Source organism: Odocoileus virginianus, chromosome 3 (genome assembly GCF_023699985.2).
Source record: "Odocoileus virginianus isolate 20LAN1187 ecotype Illinois chromosome 3, Ovbor_1.2, whole genome shotgun sequence".
In the NCBI taxonomy this organism is placed as follows: domain Eukaryota; kingdom Metazoa; phylum Chordata; class Mammalia; order Artiodactyla; family Cervidae; genus Odocoileus; species Odocoileus virginianus.
In genome coordinates, this window is record NC_069676.1 from 6,957,982 (window position 1) to 6,976,723 (window position 18,742).

Below are 18,742 nucleotides of genomic sequence, written 5' to 3' on the forward strand. Positions count from 1 at the left end.
TTCTCTTTATACACTTTTATGGCTTGACATTATCACTACCAGCTGTAAATTGAGTTACTCTTAATCACATAGCTTTTGGTGTAGAAATTTTATTTCTATAGCAATATTTGCACATATATTCATGTAAGATGTGTCTGTGTTTAAGCACTTTTCATACAGCATGTAAGGCTTGGTGACTCCACAGACATTGATGTTTTTGGTCCTATTAACAGAGGTAGACCACTGGAAGGCAGAAGGCAACGACACTTCAACTCCCCCAGGTAAACACCAACTTCACCTCACGTCAATCTTATGGATTGGAGAGATTGAATCACCAGCTCAAGGTCATTCAATTGATGAGTGACCTTGTAAGTGAGGGGTCCGTTCAGTCAGCTTGGCTTCAAGTGTCATGCCTCACCTCCCAGGGAAGTGATTTTCAAGGTGTGTCTCAGCTCCACATGCATCAGGTCACCTGGAGAACACCTGTAGGCCTATCAGATGAGATTCTGCTGGGTGGTGCCTAACTTTTTTAATGCAATATTATTGACAGGGAATTCGTTCACTCGTGTAGAAAATAAGATGCTCAGTGAAATACATTGGTCTTCCATATGATGTTCATTTTCCCAGTTTTTTCATCTATACTTTTTGTATAGTACTTTTTTCACAGTGCGTGCGTTGCATGTTCAGTTGCTTTAGTCATGTCCGATTCTTTCCAACCCCAAGGACTGTAACCACCAGGCTCCTCTGTCCCTGGGATTTTCTGGGCAAGAATGGGTTGCCATTTCCTCCTCCAGGGCATCTTCCCAACCCAGGGGTTGAACCCAAGTCTCCTGCATTGGCAAGCAGATTCTTTACCACTGAGCCACCTGGAAAGCCCATCATTTCACAGTATATTTATGCAAATAATATATATGCTTAGTTACCCTCAGCTTCTCTTAAAATTGTATGTAAATTTACAAAATTTACAAAAAGTAAAGTTTGCTCTATTTGGTGTACAGTTCTGAGTTTTGAAATGTCTAGAGTCCTATAACCACCACTAATATGGTTAAAAATCTTTTCACCCAAACTCCTGCCAAATATGTAGGACAATCTGGGAGCCATGTCCAGTCATGTTGGGGCATATTGTATCATGTTGGGGTGTATCTAAGCTCACAAGGTGGTATCTGTGTGTTCTGCCTTTGCTTCATTCTGTCCTGCAGCCTCCTGGTCCTCCCTCCTCCCATTACCCCTCCTTCTAGCTTCCTGTGCTCTTAACCCCATTCCTGCCATGCTGGGCTTGGAGGGGGAATGCAGATTCCTGGCTGGGAGCCTCCAATCCGCACCAAAATTCCCTCCCCCAACCCCTACCCCCGGCCCTTGCTTGTCTTCATGTCAGCAGCCATTGCACCAAAGGGCATGCTTTTCTACGACACTCTGAAGCCCTGGCTAGGTGAGTAATTGTGAGTTAAGGGGGCTGGGGATGACCCTGGGGACCCAGGGGAAGGTCTTCCTTTGCCCACTCCCCGTGGCTGTCTCTGCTAGGGGATGGGCTCCTGCTGAGTGCTGGTGACAAGTGGAGCAGGCACTGTCACATGCTGACACCCGCTTTCCACTTCAACATCCTGAAGCCCTATATGAAGATTTTCACCAAGAGCGCAGGGATCATGCACGTGAGTCTCTTGAACCCAGGGTTCCAGCTGGAGTCTTGGGGATAACAGGGACTCATCAATGTCTTGTCTGGAATCTGACTCTTGTGGGTGGCTTTAAGGCCATGTCTCTTTCTTTCTGAGCCTTGGTTTCCACAACTGAAAAATGAGGATTATGTGATCCCTACTTTGTAGGGTGGCCAAGATGATGTAATGGAGTCATGTTCCTGGAACATGGTAGGTGCTCAGAAGGTGTTAGTTTCTATGTTTCCCTCACAGAAGGCTTGAAATCTTGAGACATGGTTGATGATAATGATGAATATCATGCAGTCATTATTCCAGAGTAACAAATCACTTGGAAACAATAAGTGCTTAGTATTGACAAGTTTCTGAGTCAGTAGGCTGGTTCTTCTGGACATGGATGGGGCCACTCATGTATCTGTGATGAGCTGGGGTGTCAGGTGGTCTGCCGGAGGTCAGACAGGAAGATTTACTGATCTGAGGTCAGTCCTCTCTCATCTTTGTGGCTTGGCTGACTGCAGATTGATCTCGGATGACCTCAGCTGAGACAACTGGATGTCCTTTCATGTGATTCCCTCCCTTTAGGCTTGCTCACATGGCAGAAGCAAGGTTCCAACAGACTGAAAGTAAGCTGCAGTTCTCTTTGGGGTCTAGGTTTGGGATGACTACTTCATCATTTTCACCAGTCTATTGGCCAAAGCAGGTCAAAAACCAGCTCAGAATCCAAGGATAGTGAAAGAGGCCCTGCCTCCTAAAAGAAGTTACTGAAAAATTGCACTATGAAGGGTTTGGATATATATATGTGGGAATGAAGAACTGGAGGTCAGGCTTTTGTGAAGTGCCTGGGATTTTTTACCATACCTGCAAACTGACAAGAGAGCTTGTTACTGTTTCATGGATTCTGCCAGTAGACATGAAACTCCTGGGTGAGAGACAGAGGACAATTTATTACCCTTAGAAGGCAACAACATGTGTTTCTCGTTGGTTTGCATTCATCTTCCAAGTCACTATATCTCATGCAGGTTATGAGTGGTGGGCTTTGATATATGCCTACTCACCTAGTATGCTGATGTATATGCCTGCTATGTTGTATTATGGTGGGGTGGGGGAGAGTTAAGAGAAACTGTGACTTTTATATCAATTAGAAGCAATTCTCCCTAATACCTGTCCAGGAGGAGACATTACCTCACTCCTCAAGGTTGTTTGCTAAAAACACAACTCTGTGAAATGGCCCAGGTAAAGAATATCAGAGTCTTGCTTTTTTTCTCTCTCTCTTTTTTTTTTTTTTTTTTTTGGCATACGAAGCAAAAAAGTACAAATGTACACAGGACCCACGGAGGACTACCTCTCTCAACATAGGGGACCTTTCCCTCATCAATTTCTAACAATGAAGATGATGAGGTCTGACATTTGCTGTGCAGTTACTTTATGCAGTAAGCTGACCAACAGTGCACAAAATATAGTGGGAGGAACCAAAGTTATATTAATAGCAGGTCTCCTGACTCCAAGGCAGGGGACTTCATGCCTTAATGTAACAACTTCCACTCCCACTCAAGGCTGGTCATCCGTGAAGATCGGAGCCTAGGACCAGCAAGCAGGGTCTGGAGAGTGCGCCTGGTGTTTGGGGTTAGGGAGGAGGCAGTTTCCAACCTCAACATGTCCCCTTCTCTGTCCAGCCCAAATGATAGCATCTGATTAAAAAGGGCCACACCCATCTGGACATGTTTGAACACACTAGCCTCATGACCCTGGACAGTCTGCAGAAAGGCATCTTCAGTTTCTACAGCAATTGCCAGGAGGGAGTGCTCAGCCCAGGGCCTGGGAATATGAGCCCTAGACCCAAAGGAGTAAATGAGTGAGACTGAGGTGGACAATCAGAAAAACCTTCCTGGAGGAGATGGGTCAAACTGGACATTGAAAGACAGGAAAAGGGAAAGAGAAACAGCAAACCTTACAGGTAGGCAGAAGTGTTTAATAAATGCTAGGAGGTTAGAATGAGCAAAATAAGTGCAAAGTAAGGAGACAAATTGGGTATGAGGTGGAAGGAATGTCTTAAGAACATTCTGAAGTCAGACAGAGGATATGAACTATATCTGAGGTTCCCTAGGAGCCGTTGAAGGTTTATGAGCAGATGAGGATTGAGGTCAAAGGTGAACTTGGACATCTGACTGGAGAGAAGACTGACCACAATGCAGACACTGGATGATGTTGACAACTAGAGGTAAGAAGACTAGGGAAGGCATTATCCGCATTGATCAGCTGGGAGAGGATAAGGTCTGAGCCAAGTGGACAGTATGGGGAAGGAGAGGGGGACTGAAACTGGGTGAGAGAGAAAGGAGAGAAGCCTGATGTCTAAGCTGTGCTCTGGGTGCCTGGGGCATGGAGGCAGCTCACGGAGATGGGATGTGGGTTGAGAAGAGTCTGAAGAGTCACATCTCCTGGCTCATCCCCACACTGTATCTGTGAACCACCTGTTCTTGGAGCCTCAGTTTCCTGATGGGAGGTAGCCCCCAGCTTCTGGGCTTCTGGTGTTTTAAGCGGTGGCTTCCCTTCCTACTCTCATCCTTCAGGAAGCCCAGTGAATATATCGCCACCTTCTTGGAGCTCAGTGCACTTGTGGCTAAACGGCACTGGCAGATCTTCCTGCACATGGACTTCCTGGGCTTCCTCACCCCAGATGGGCAGCGCTTCCTCAGGACTTGCCCTTGTGCATGGCTGCACAGATGCAGTCACCCAGGAGCAGTGCCAGCCCCTTCTCAGGGGCAGTATTGATGACTTCCTCAAGGTCAAGGTGAAGACCAAGACTGGACTTCATTGATGTGCTCCTGCTGACCAAGGTAGGCTGCTGTGGGTTCTGAGTTCAAGAAGCAGAATGAACTTTGATCTGATCAGAGATCTTGGATGGGATGCATAGGGTACTGGGGAGCCACAGGAGGTGTTGAGGAAGGGAGAGATGGGTCATGGATATGCTTTAGACATGACCATGTGAAACTGGTCTGCAGGGGAGTGCTAAGTCTGAAACTGTGAAGGTCTGAGATTTTACTCTACTCCCAAGCTAATAAGTTATCTACCTCTGTGGTAGATGCACATGTACACATACATGCATACATGGGCTTCCCACATGGCTCAGTGGTAAAGAATCCACCTGCAATGCAGGAGCTGCAGGAGGCATGGCTTCAATCCCTGGGTCAGGAAGATCTCCTGGAGGAGGAAATGGCAACCCACTCCAGTATTCTTGCTAGGATAATCCCATGGAGAGAGGAGCCTGGTGGGCTACAGTGCATGGCATCACAAAGAGTTGAACAGGATTGTGTGACTGGGCATGCATGCATACATATATAAATACACATATATGTGTATGTGTATACACACACACACACAGAGAAGGAAGCCTGGATCAGAGCAACACATTTATTTCTCATAGTAGAAACAGTAGTCAGAGTAGAGTTGTAGCTCAGGTTCCCCATCCCCAAATTCCTTTGAGGGCACCATGATTTTACCTGTACATGCAACCATAGTTGCATCACAGAACAGGATTTTAAAATTTGGACCTTATACAGGACAGCTTATATATCTTCTCCTTCTTCCCTTCTTCCCCTTTCCGTTCACCCTAGTGGGTGCTCAGCTGGCCAAGAATCTGCCTGCAATGTGGGAGAGCTGGGTTTGATCCCTGAGTTGGGATGTTCCCCTGGAGAAGGGAAAGGCTATCCACTCCAGTATTCTGGCCTAGAGAATTCCATGGACTATTTGCAACCCCATGGACTGTATAGTCCAAGGAGTTGGACACAACTGAGTGACTTTCACTTTCTCTTTAGAGAGTGAGGGGAATGGAAATAGAGAAAGGGGAGAGAGAGATGGAGAGAGAGAAATAGGGGAGAGGAAGGGAGGGAGAGAGGTTGTTCTGGAACTTAAATCCTTTTCAGTGAGAAGACAGTTTATAGGTTCTATAGGTTTCTAATCCATCTCTTCCATCCAAGAGACTAAAGAATCTCTGGACTTACTATCCTAGCCTGTAAGCAAATGGCTTTGGGACAATGTTTAAACTCTAGCTTCTGTGGCAAGTTGTCATTTAATTATCCTGTAACCTAGGTTGCATCATGTATAAACATGAAAATTTCTATGAATCTTTGATTCTCTTTACCATGGATGGCATAAGAGGCAAGGGGGTCAAGGAGGAGATCTCTGGATTGGGCCTCTGGTGATAGAGTGCCCAGGAGGTTTAGGATTTCAGAGTGGGCTTGAGTTTCTGGATGGATAATGGAATTTCAGAGATTGTCTCAGTTTAGGCTTAGGGGCCCTCAGAGCTAGTGTGAATCTGGGGATCTTGCTTTCTCTCCAGGATGAAGATGGGAAAGGATTGTCAGATGAAGATATCTGAGCTGAAGCTGACACCTTCATGTTTTAGGGTGAGGGTCCCAGTGTGGGACTACAGAGGGCATCATGGGATCCTGCATAGCAGGAACTAGGTGTGTGGACCCTGAACTATCCCCCATGCCTCTCCATTCTCCCCGTGGTTCTTTCTGTTAAGGCGCTGTCCACCCTCTGGTGCTGAAGCAGCCCAGTGACCCAAACGTGTCTGGCTACCCCCCAGGCCATGACACCGTAGCCAGTGGTCCCTCCTGAACCCTGTACAACTTTGCAAAGTGCCCAGGAAATCAGGAGCGCTGCTGGCAGGAGGTACAAGAGCTCCCGAAGGACCGTGAGCCTAAAGAGACTGAATGGTGAATGCAAGTCCTCATGGCACTTTTCTGCATCCCTCTCACTGGCTCTGTTTCCTGGCTGGGGAAGAGAAAAAATCATTTTGTGGACTCTGTTATTATTTCTTAGTGGGAAGACCCAGAGGAAAGGTCTGGTGCACAGCAGGTATAGTAGGAGGAAGTTTGCAGGCTTTTGAGACAGAAAGACTTGGATTTCTGAGATAATCAGTGACAATGTGTGAGGGTAGATGATACCACTTAGCACATATTCAGTAAGTGAAATTTCCCTCTACTCTCTTACTTTTCTCTCTGAAATTACATAGTTTCCAACATCTTCACTCCCTGAGTGTTTCCTCACATCCTGCTCCTTAATTCCTCATACTATTTAGTCCAGGATTCACATGGAACTCTTAGGAACTAAAGTCATTCAACACCTGTCCAGGTATACCTGCATCTTCCTCCATCCAGTCCCCATTCAACAAACACTGGAACACTTCTTCCCTCTTCTCAGTTCTATGACACCTCCAATTCTTCTCAGCCACACTGTGTTTCAGAGACTCAGAAAGAACCTAGACCCGGCCTTTGCCTTCCTCGTCTCATGGAAGAATAGTCAAGAAATTCCCTGTATACATGGGCAGAGCTACAGTTTAGAGTAAGATAGACAAAGTAGAAGGTGGGAAAAAGTGCCTCATCTCAGACCCTGAAAGTTGATCAGTAGAAAGGTGGGTGCATTTGAGGTAAGGTCAACAAGGTAGCTGGTCAAAAATGAAGAGATGGAGGCAGAGGGGGAAAGAGGGGGAGAGAGAAAGGAGGAAAGGAGGGGGTTGATATATGATTGACTTGTGGAGCATAGATTACATCATAATATTAACACACTGTCCCAGAGTGTGGAGCAGATATCCAATTCTGGATATTAAAATAATACTTGGTCTTTTAGTAGAGTCTACAATTCTAGCATAGAGATCTTGAGCAGCTTTTGCTAAATAAACCCTTAGGTACTCTTGTTGCTATGGTGAATATAGTCTAGCTGGATTGAGAAACATTTACAAGTTCATTTTGAATACAGACATTCACATTTCTTGTTAAATTTAATCCACATATTTTATATCATTGTCTTTTCTATTTTTTCTAATAGAAAAATTGATAATTTATGGATATCAATTTCTTGCTCAGTGAACTTAGTAACTGCTAAATACGGAGTCCCATATCAGTAGGAAAAATAAAGATCATCTTAATAATAAAAACTTTTGAAACAACAGGGAAACGACATGGAAAAAATAGTTAATTTAACCTGATGCTCATGTCTGGCAAGAAAATAACCTCTACATGAATCAAAGACTTAAAACATATAAGGGAGTCTTAAAGGCTCTAGAGGAAACTATGGGAAGTTATATTACAGCTCCACAGTAAGAAGGCTGTATTGTGACATAAATCCCAGAGGGTGTACAATAAGACACTGATATGCTATTACATGAAATAGATACAGAGCAGTAGGTATAGTACAGAGTATACTATTATATAATTTTTAATGAAACAAAACCTTTGGTATGTACAATGGAGCATTACTCAGCCATTAAAAAGAGTGGAAAATGCCATTTGCAGCCACATGGATGAACCTAGAAATTGTCATACTGAGTGAAGTAAGTCAAACAGAAAGAGAAATATATGACATCCTTTATATGTGGATCTAAAAAGAAATTATACAAGTGAATTTAATCACAAAACAAAAACAGACCCACAGACTTAAAGGATGGACTTATGGTTGCCGAGGGGAAGGATGGGGGAAAAGGACAGTCAGGGAGCTTGAGATGGGCATGTATACACTACCACATTTAAAATGGATAATACACAAGGACCTACTGGACAGCACATGGAACCCACCTCAATGTCATGTGGCAGCCTCGATGGGAGGGGAATTTGGGGGAGAACTGGTGCATGAATATGTATGGCTGAGTCCCTTTGCTGTTCACCTGAAACCATCACAACATTGTTCATGGCTGTGAGCAATACAAAATAAATGCAAAATTAAAAGTTTTTTTTAAAAAAATGCCTCTAGGATGATACATAAAAATAGCCACTAGGAAAACTGTGAGGAGAAATGAGTGCTGTTGGGCCATAGGGGTGATGGTTGCATTGTTCCAACTTTGAACTATGTTAACTGTATCATCTATTAAGAATTTAAATCATAAAAAAAAGAATTTAAATCACCACACAAAAAGAAAGAATTTTTTAAAAAAAGAATTTAGCTCCATTACTGGATCTTACCTTCAATGTTTATGAAAGTTTTCCAGTGGTTTCTCTTCTTTTCTAAGTATAACATCACTATGTGCAAAAAATGATACATTTTCCCCCATGTTTCAAATGGTATTACTCTTTTTCCCATGTCTAATTGCATTAGCTAGTATATCTAGTGCCGTAACAAATAAGAGTAAATATTGAATTTGCTTTTTTTGTTTCTTATGCATTGCCTTTTGATTTTGCAGACTTGCCACAAAGAAAGTTTGGATTTTATACAATTTCGTAAATATGTTTATTGTTGGCTTTTTGTAGTTTTTCTCAGAAAGGCTTCTAAAAATATGTGAGTAAATTTTGTCTGGTACTTCTGTGGCACTATTTTTTTTTCAAGAATCATTTTATTGAAGTGTGATAGACAAAGAAAAGCTGTCCATATTTAATGTATACAGCATAGTGAGTTTGGAGCTATTTGATCCATCTGTGATTTTATTATAGGCAGAGGGGATCTTATAGCATAGTAGGAGGGTTGGAGGGTCTCTGTTTTTGCTCCCTGGATGTCATATGGTTTCCTTAGGGATGACCTTGCCCAGTTGCCCTTCCTGACCATGTGCATCAAGGACAGTCTGCGACTGCATCCCCCAGTCATTGTCATCTCCTGCTGCTGCACCCAGGACGTTGTGCTTCCAGATGGCCAGGTCATCCCCAGAGGTACCCATAATGACTAGGGGAGGAGGTTCCTGGTGAGAAAGAGGGACTCATCAGCAGGTTGGACTTAGTCCTGACTGGCCCCTCTTCTTCCACAGGTGTTATCTGTTTCATCAATATTTTCAGGACCCACCATAACCCATCTGTGTGGCCAGACCCTGAGGTGCTGCCCCCCTCCCCTTGGGGGATGCAAGAAAGAGCAAAGAGTTCTGACTTGCATAGCAGACATCACCTCCCTCCATTATACACACATCTGCCTCTCTAAGGATGGACATTCTGAGAGATCCCAGACAGTAGCCCTGTCTTGTCTTATCCCCAGGTCTATGACTCCTGCTTTGAGCCAGAAAACACCAAAGGGAGGTCACCTCTGGCCTTTGATCCCTTCTTTTTGGGGCCCAGGTGAGGGTAGTGGGCTTCTGAGGTAGGGATGAGGGGTGGGGTCTGGGACTTAGATTCCTGGCATAACTGTGGGGCAGAGGAATGGGGAAAACAAAGATAGAGTTCTGGCTCTCCCCCTTTCACTCCCCCGGACATAATGGGTAAGAGTCTGGGAATGGCCGTGGGCCCAAAGAGAGTGTGTGGTGTGCGGAGAGCCCCATTTCCTTCTGCTGGTCTGAGTTCAGAACTGGAGCAGGGGCCAGGTTCAGGGAATATTCAAGCCCACGGAGGGATCCCAGGCACAATTAGCCTCTACCTTTGCTATCATGGGTGGGGTTGCAGGCCAGATTCCGGGTGCAATGAGGCCGGAATGATGGTGCAGTCAGAGCCCCCACTCTTACCCACAGGAACTGCATCGGGCAGACACTCGCCATGACTGAGATGAGGGTGGTCCTGGTGCTCACCCTGCTGTGCTTCCACGTCCTGCCAGACGAGGAGTCGCTCAGGAAGCCAGAGCTGATCATGCCTGCTGAGGGTGGACTTTGGCTGCGGGTGGAGCCGCTGAGCACAAGTCAGTGGTGACCCACGATCTTCTGGCCTGGTATCCAACAAAGGATATAGGGAGGCCAATATTTTTCATTGAGCATCTTATTTTCTACGTGAGTGAATGAATTCCCTGTCAAAAATATTAAATTTAAAAATTTAGACACCACTCATCAAAGAGTCTCATCTTGTAAGCCTGCACATGTTCTCCAGGTAATATGACACAACTGGGGCTGAGACACACAGTAAAAATCACTTCACTTCCTTAGAAGGTTAGGCATGACTACTGAAGCCAAGCTGGTAAAATTTACCCCCATTCCACCACTCATCAATCGACTGACCTTGAACAAGTGAGTTAATTTCTCCAATCCATAGACTGGTGTGAGGATGAAATCAGTGTTTACCTGGGGGAACTGAAGTGTCATCACCTTCTTCCTTCCAGTGGTCTACCTCTGTTAATACGACCAAAAATATCAGTGTTCGTAGAGTTATCAAGCCCTATGTATTGCATAAAAAGTGTTTAATCACACCCACATAAATGTATGTGTATCTATTGCTAAAAAATAAAATTTCTACACTCAAAATTATGTGACTAAGAGTAACTCAATATGTAATTGGTAGTGATATTTCAAGTCATCAAGGTGCATAAAAGGAATCCTTATAAAGTGAGACAAACTAAATTATTTTCTAACATAATGCCATTTACAAAAATAAACAGTGGCTTGAACACGTAACACTTAAAGATTCTAAAGACCCCCAAGTACATGAGACAAGTGCTCGGGCCTGGTGCACTGGGAAGACCCAGAGGGATCGGGTGGAGAGGGAGGTGGGAGGGGGGACTGGGATGGGGAATACATGTAAATCCATGGCTAATTCATTTCAATGTATAACAAAAACTACTGTAATGATGTAAAGTAATTAGACTCCAACTAATAAAAATAAATGGGAGAAAAAAAAAAGACCCCCAAGATGATGACTGTATGTTGTGGAAGGATGTTCACAATATTTTTTAAATGAAAAATCCAGATTAACAAGAGAAATGTATGGCAAAATAGCATTTTTTTCTTGTGGCAAAATTCATACAGCATAAAATTTACCATTGTGACCATTATAAAATGTTCGAGTCCATGCATCTAGTACATTCACAATGTTGTGCGGTCAACAATTCTACTAGTTCCAAGATATTTTCATCATCTGAAAGAGAAACTTTATACCTAGCAGCAGTCACTCTCCACTTTCTCCTCCACCCTCCAGCTCTATCTATCTATCTCTACAGATTTACCCATTCTTCACATTTCATATACATGGAATTATACAACAGATGACATTTTGTATCCAGTTCCTGCCACTTAGCATAATGTTTTCAAAGTTCATTCATGTTGTAGCATGTATCAGTGCTTTATTCCTTTTGATGACCCAATAATATTCCTTGTTATGGATATACCTCATTTTATTTATTCATTCATCTGTTAATGGATACTTGAGTTGTTTCCCAAATATCCAACTTTTGCCAATTGTGGATAGTGCCACTACAGAGTCACGTAGAAGTTTCTTGTTTGAACACATATTTTCAAGTCTTTGTGCATACCTAGGCATGAGATGGCTGAATCATATGATACTTGTAGGTTTAATTTACTGAGGAAATACCAGGCTCTTTTCCACAGTGGCTGCATCATTTTACATTCCCAGCAACAACGGACGAGGATTCCAATTACCCCACATCTTCACCAACACTTGTCCTCCATTTTTTTTATATTCTTACCATCCTATTAGGACTTGCCTGGTAGCTCAGATAGTAAAGAATCTGCCTGCAAAGCAGGAGACCCCAGTTCGATCCCTGGACCAGGAAGATCCTCTGGGAAATGTTATGGCAACCCACTCCAGTATTCTTGCCTGGAAAATTCCATGAACAGAGGTTGCAGACCATGGGGTCACAAAGAGTCAGACATGACTGAGTGACTAACGCTTTTACTTTCACCATTCTATTGGGTGTGAAGTGGTATCCCATTGTAGCATTGACTTGCATTTCCCTAATGAATAATGATGTTTAACATATTTCCATGTGCTTGTTAGTCAGTAAAATAGCATTTTAAAAGGATATTACAAATGACCCAATCAAAAAATGGGCCAAAGAACTCAACAGACATTTCTCCAAGGAAGACATACAGATGGCTAACAAACACATGAAAAGATGCTCAACATCACTCATTATCAGAGAAATGCAAATCAAAACCACAATGAGGTACCATTACACGCCAGTCAGGATGGCTGCTATCCAAAAGTCTACAAGCAATAAATGTTGGAGAGGGTGTGGAGAAAAGGGAACCCTCTTACACTGTTGGTGGGAATGAAAATTAGTACAGCCACTATGGAAAACAGTGTGGAGATTTCTTAAAAACCTGGAAATAGAACTGCCATATGACCCAGCAATCCCACTTCTGGGCATACACACCGAGGAAACCAGATCTGAAAGAGACACGTGCACCCCAATGTTCATCGCAGCACTGTTTATAATAGCCAGGACATAGAAGCAACCCAGATGCCCATCAGCAGACGAATGGATGAGGAAGCTGTGGTACATATACACCATGGAATATTACTCAGCCATTAAAAAGAATTCATTTGAATCAGTTCTAATGAGATGGATGAAACTGGAGCCCATTATACAGAGCGAAGTAAGCCAGAAAGATAAAGACCATTACAGTATACTAACACATATATATGGACTTTAGAAAGATGGTAATGATAACCCTACATGCAAAACAGAAAAAGAGACTCAGATGTATAGAACAGACTTTTGGACTCTGTGGGAGAAGGCGAGGGTGGGATGTTTCGAAAGAACAGCATCAAAACATGTGTATTATCTAGGGTGAAACAGATCACCAGCCCAGGTTGGATGCACGAGACAAGTGCTCGGGCCTGGTGCACTGGGAAGACCCAGAGGGATCGGGTGGAGAGGGAGGTGGGAGGGGGGACTGGGATGGGGAATACATGTAAATCCATGGCTAATTCATTTCAATGTATAACAAAAACTACTTTAATGATGTAAAGTAATTAGCCTCCAACTAATAAAAGAAAATAAAAAAAATAAAAGGATATTACATGTAAATTTAATACACTTACACGTAAAATCAAATTTTACTTGTATAATTATTACATATAAAACTAAATTTGGCAGTATACGTGAAAGAATATAAATGGTGATTACTTTGACATGTTTGAATTATGGATAAAATTTTTAATTCTTATTTTTTATTTTCTTCAATGACAAGGTATCATTTGGGGGAAAAGAAAAACATTTTAAATAAGAACTCTGAAGGCAAAGAAAAATGTATGCAATTTTCAGCTTAGAATATATTAAATATTTACTCATTCCATGTTACAGGATTTCTTTCTTATTTTGCCACCAGTAAGTCATCTGGTCCCTGAAAGACTCTGAGAGTAGGACTCTATCCCAGAAACCCCTGCAGCCTCAAGTGGGGCAAGTCTGGGGCAGCCACTGTCCCATGTGCTGAATCAAGTGGCCCCACTCCTGCCCCCTCCACCTCCTCTTATTATTGAGGACCCTCTTGATCTCCATTTCCTAGAACATTTAGGTGAAAATGAAGTCCTGGGTCATACCTCTTAGAGGGAAAAAAATTTTTTTTTGGTTCCTAGCTTCAGACCAGCTTAACATCAGAGCCCCTTGGAATTAGACTTTGAATTTACCACATCTTTTAATGACAGTTTTCTTCAGCAGTATTTCCACATGTCTCAAATCTTAAATATACCTTTTATGACTTTAAAACACTTTGAATTTGAGAAAGTGATGCAAAAAGAAGAGAGGAAATGAACCCTTATTGAGCACTGATGTTTACCGAATATTGTCAGTCATTTCACACATACTCGCTTACAAATCTCCACAACATTGCAATTAAGAGGCTACTATTATGTAATGAGTGAGGTGGTTGGATGGCACCACCGACTCAATGGACATGGGACTGGGTGGACTCCGGGAGTTGGTGATGGACAGGGAGGCCTGGCTCGCTGCGGTTCATGGGGTGGCAGAGTCTAACAGGACTGAGCGGCTGAACCGGACTGAACTGAACTGAACTATTATGTAATAAAGGAAAAGAAACGATTTTCCCCAAACCAAACAACTAGTAAATAGCAGACTAGGACGGCGACTTCCGCAGTGGGAGAGTGGTGGATCAGTTGGTCATCTGACCCTGATTGCATCTATCTCTCTGCTCCACACTTCGCTAAAGAGTAGTCTTGTCCTCATGATCCAAGATGGAGCTCCAGGTATCATACCGCCGCCAAGCCCCTCCCTCACCTTCCGTCCTGCCTCCCACGTTCACAGCCAAGCCCACCCGCCTAGATTCTCCCAGGGCCCAAGCGCCCCCTGCTGGCTCTTGATGAGACTGGGACAGACTTAACAGCACAGTTTTATTTCTGGGAATCTGCAGTGAGGTGTCTGTGGTCAGGGTGAACCCCAGGATAGAAGGTTGAGGGTCATTACTCGTCGGTGTTCAGTGGCTCCACCCGCAGCCAAAGTCCGCCCTCCGCGCGCAGGATCAGCTCTGGCTTCCGGCGTGGCTCCTCCTCATCCGGCAGGACGCGGAACCGCAGTAGCGTGAGCGCCAGCACCACCTTCATCTCGTTCATGGCAAACGTCTGCCCGATGCAGTTCCTATAGGCATAAGTGAGGGCTCCGACTGTGCTGGGAAACCCTATCATGTTCCATCGTGCCCAGAAACTAACTGGGACACCCCTCCCCTCTGCAGGGATGGACAGAGAGGCTAACGGTGTCTGAGACACTCCCTCCACGTGGGCTTGCATGTTCCCTGAGCCCCAGCACCATCCTCAAACCATCCCCACCTCACACACCAGCTGGCCTTACCTGGGCCCTGCCGAAAAGGGAATGAAAGCCAGAGGTGATCTCTTCTGGGGAGCTTCTGGATCAAAGCGGAAGGGATTGAATACCTGGAGGGCAGAGAGAGGCAGGGCTACTGGGTAGGACATCTCAGGATACCTGGACACACCCAGATGTGAATAGAGTGGAGGAGTGTCTGATTTTCCCAGCAGAAGGCAGCACCTCAGGGTCTGGCCAGACCGATGGGTTGTGATGAATCCCGAAGATGCTGATGACACAGATGTTCCCTATGACAGAGGAGAGAGTGGTCAGGTCAAGGTCTCAGCTGATGGGACCACCAGCCTCCCTCACCCCCATTGTTTTGAGCACCTTTGGGGATGACTCGGCCGTCTGGGAGCACAACATCTTGGGTACAGCGGCGGGAGATGACCGCAACAGGGGGATGCAAACGCAGACTCTCCTTGATGCACATGGTCAGGAAAGGCAACTGGGCCAGGTCGTCCCTAAGGAATCCCCAGACAATTATCCCGGGAGTAAAAACAGAGACACACCCCCAGCCCTCTTACTGCCCTAAAGACCCTCTTTCCACCTCCCTCTGACTCTCACGGGGCTTCCCTGATAGCTCAGATGGTAAAGCTTCTGCCTACAATGCAGGAGACCTGCGTTCGATCCCTGGGTCGGGAAGAACCCCTGGAGAAGGAAATGGCAACCCACTCCAGTATTCTTGCCCGGAAAATCCCTTGGACTGAGGTTCCTGGTAGGCTACAGTCCATGGGGTCGCAAAGAGTCGGACACGACTGAGCGAATTCACTTTCACTTTTCTGACTCTCACTGCTATAACAAAATTAATTCCAGATGAACCAAAGTTTTAAGAATTAGGATATCAATATCTCAAGTTACTATTAATAGAATAAAACAGCCTGGTATTTTTAGAAGAATTTCTGAGCAAAACACAACACTCCCAACATACTCTTTAAAGTGTTAACGCTTTAAAGTGTTAATAATTTAAAGCTTTTTGAATTATATCATTAGCTTACAATGCAAAAAAAGTCTCTATAATGGACATATAAGTTTATTTGAGTAAGTTCTACTCCACACTGTATAGTGAGACAACCTAATATTATTAAGGTGTCAATTCTTTCTAAATTAATCAGTATATTCAATGTAATTAAATAAAAATCTAGTTGGTTGGGGGAGCGGGGGGACTTGGTAATCTTCAATTTGAAAGAATTGGAGTTCTTCAAAACCAGGTCAGTTTGAAAACAGAAGATCGATATGGGAGCTAGGGGGCTTCCCAAGTGGCGCTAGTAATAAAGAACCCTCCTGCCAATGCAGGAGACATAAGAGACTCTTTTTCGATCCCTGGGTCTGGGAGATCGTCTGGAGGAGGGCATGGAAACCCACTCCAGTATTCATGCCTGGAGAATCCCATGGACAGAGGAGCCTGGTGGACTACAGTCCAAAGGGTCGCAAAGAGCCAGACACGACCTCAGTGACTTAGCATGCACGCATGCATGGGGTCTAGGAAAACAGTACTGATGAGCCTATTTGTAGGGCCAGAATAGAGATGCAGATGTAGGGGACGGACATGTAGACACAGTGGGGCAAGGAGAGGATGGGAAGATTTGAGAGAGTAGCACTGACACATGTACAGTACCATGGGTAAAATAGACAGCCAGTGGGAAGCTGCTGTGTAACACAAGGAGCCCAGCCTGGTGCTCCGTGATGACCTAGGAGGAGTGGGATGGGGGTGGGATGGAGTGGGGGGTGGGAGGGAGGGGACATATATATATATGTGTGTGTGTATATATTATAGCTGATTCACATTGTTGTAAGGAAGAAACCAACACAACATTGTAAAACAACTATCCTCCAATTTACAAAAAAAAAAAAATTTAAGAAGAAAATAAAAGATAATAAAAGAATCCAAGGTTTCTCAGGGGGTGCTAATGGTAAATAACCTGTCTGCCAATAAAGGAAACCTAAGAGATGTGGGTTCAATGCCTAGGTTGGGAAGATCCCCTAGAGGCAGATCTGGCAATCCACTTCAGTATTCCTGCCTGGAGAATCCCATGGACAGAGGAGGCTGGCGGGCTACAGTCCATAGAGTTGCAAAGAGTCAGACATGACTCTGAACACACACAGGAGAACCCAACCTACCAGATATTAAGACCTATTACAAAAGTGTAGTAATTTTTAAAAAGCATGGTATTGTTGCAAGAACAGTAAAACAGACTCATGGAACAGAATAGAGAGCTTGGAGATCAAACATGAATTGGTGAAAACCGCATCTGGAAAGGAGGCCCTGTAAACCACTGAGCAGTAGATAGATCATTGGTTGAAGGTATTCAGACAAGTGGTGATGTAGGAACAGAGCTAAATCCTTGGGAACTTCCTAGCAGTGTAGTGGTTAGGACTCTGTACTTGTGCTGCAGGGGGCCTGAGTTCAAACCCTGGTCCAGGAACTGAGATCCCACAAGCCCTGTGACTCTACCAAAAAAAAAAAAGTTTAAAAGAACAAAATCCGCATCTATTCAATATACAGAGTGGGGACTTCCCTGGTGGTCCAGTGGTTAAGAATCCACTTTGCAATGCAGGGGGTGTGGGTTAAATCCCTAATTGGAGAACTAAGATTCTGTGTGCTGAAACTAAGACCCAACACAGCCAAACAAATAAATAAATTTTTAAATATATACATATACACAGAATATAATCTCCTCTTATATGTGAAAGATAAAGCCATAATATTAGAAGACAATATAGGAGATATCTTCATGATCTAGGTGTAGGAAAGAATTATTAAATTCCCAAAAGTACAAACTGGAAGACAAAAAGAAATGGATAAATATGCACAGAATTAAGGAGATCTTCTAGTTAATAAAAGATACCAGGGGACCAAATTAACATTTATTACAGATGAGATAGCTGCAATAAATATATAGGTCTAGAAAAATATCTTGAATATACATGGAATTCCCACAAATCGACAAGAAAGGTGGCAGGGCTCTGGGAGAAAAGTAAGCAGAGGACATGATCTAGGAATTCAGGGAACTGCAAACACTGAGATTTCAAATATGAAGAGATGTTCAGAATAACTGGTATCAGAAAAGGGGCAATTACATGGCAAATAGATGTTCAGTTCAGTTCAGTTGCTCAGTCGTGTCGAACTCTTTGTGACCCCATGGACTGCAGCACACCAGGCCTCCCTATCCAGCACCAACTCCTGGAGTTTACTCAAACTCATGTCCATCGAGTCAGTGATGCCATCCAACCATCTCATCCTCTGCCGTCCTCTTCTCCTTCTGCCTTCAATCTTTCCCAGCATCACGGTCTTTTCAAATGAATCAGTTCTTTGCATCAGGTGGCTGAAGTATTGGAGTTTCAGCTTCAGCATCAGTCCTTCCAATGAATATTCAGGATTTATTTCCTTTAGGATGGACTGGTTGGATCTCCTTGCTGTCCAAGGGACTCTCAAGAGTCTTATCCAACACCACTTTCAAAAGCATCAATTCTTAGGCACTGAGCTTTCCTCACGTCCATACATGACTACTGGAAAAACCATAGCTTGGACTAGACCTTTTTTGGCAAAGTAATGTCTCTGCTTTTTAATACACTGTCTAGGTTGGTCATAACTTTTCTTCCAAGGAGCAAGCACCTTTTAATGTCATACTTCACATCTATTTGAGGCAAGAATTAACAGGGTG

General features: G+C 43.9%; 1 protein-coding gene across 1 annotated transcript in view; it reads right to left on the reverse strand.

Moving 5' to 3' along the window:
• Positions 1–14,597: 14,597 nt before the first annotated feature.
• Positions 14,598–18,742, reverse strand: part of LOC110129447 (cytochrome P450 4F6-like) — a 33,067-nt gene continuing 28,922 nt past the window's right edge. The window contains exons 10-13 of the mRNA XM_020880832.2: positions 15,408–15,541; positions 15,261–15,325; positions 15,066–15,148; positions 14,598–14,855 (exon numbers count right to left, since the gene is read on the reverse strand). Coding sequence (XP_020736491.2) covers positions 14,681–14,855; positions 15,066–15,148; positions 15,261–15,325; positions 15,408–15,541 — 457 coding nt within the window. The 3' untranslated portion in view covers positions 14,598–14,680. The remainder of the gene's footprint in view (positions 14,856–15,065; positions 15,149–15,260; positions 15,326–15,407; positions 15,542–18,742) is intronic.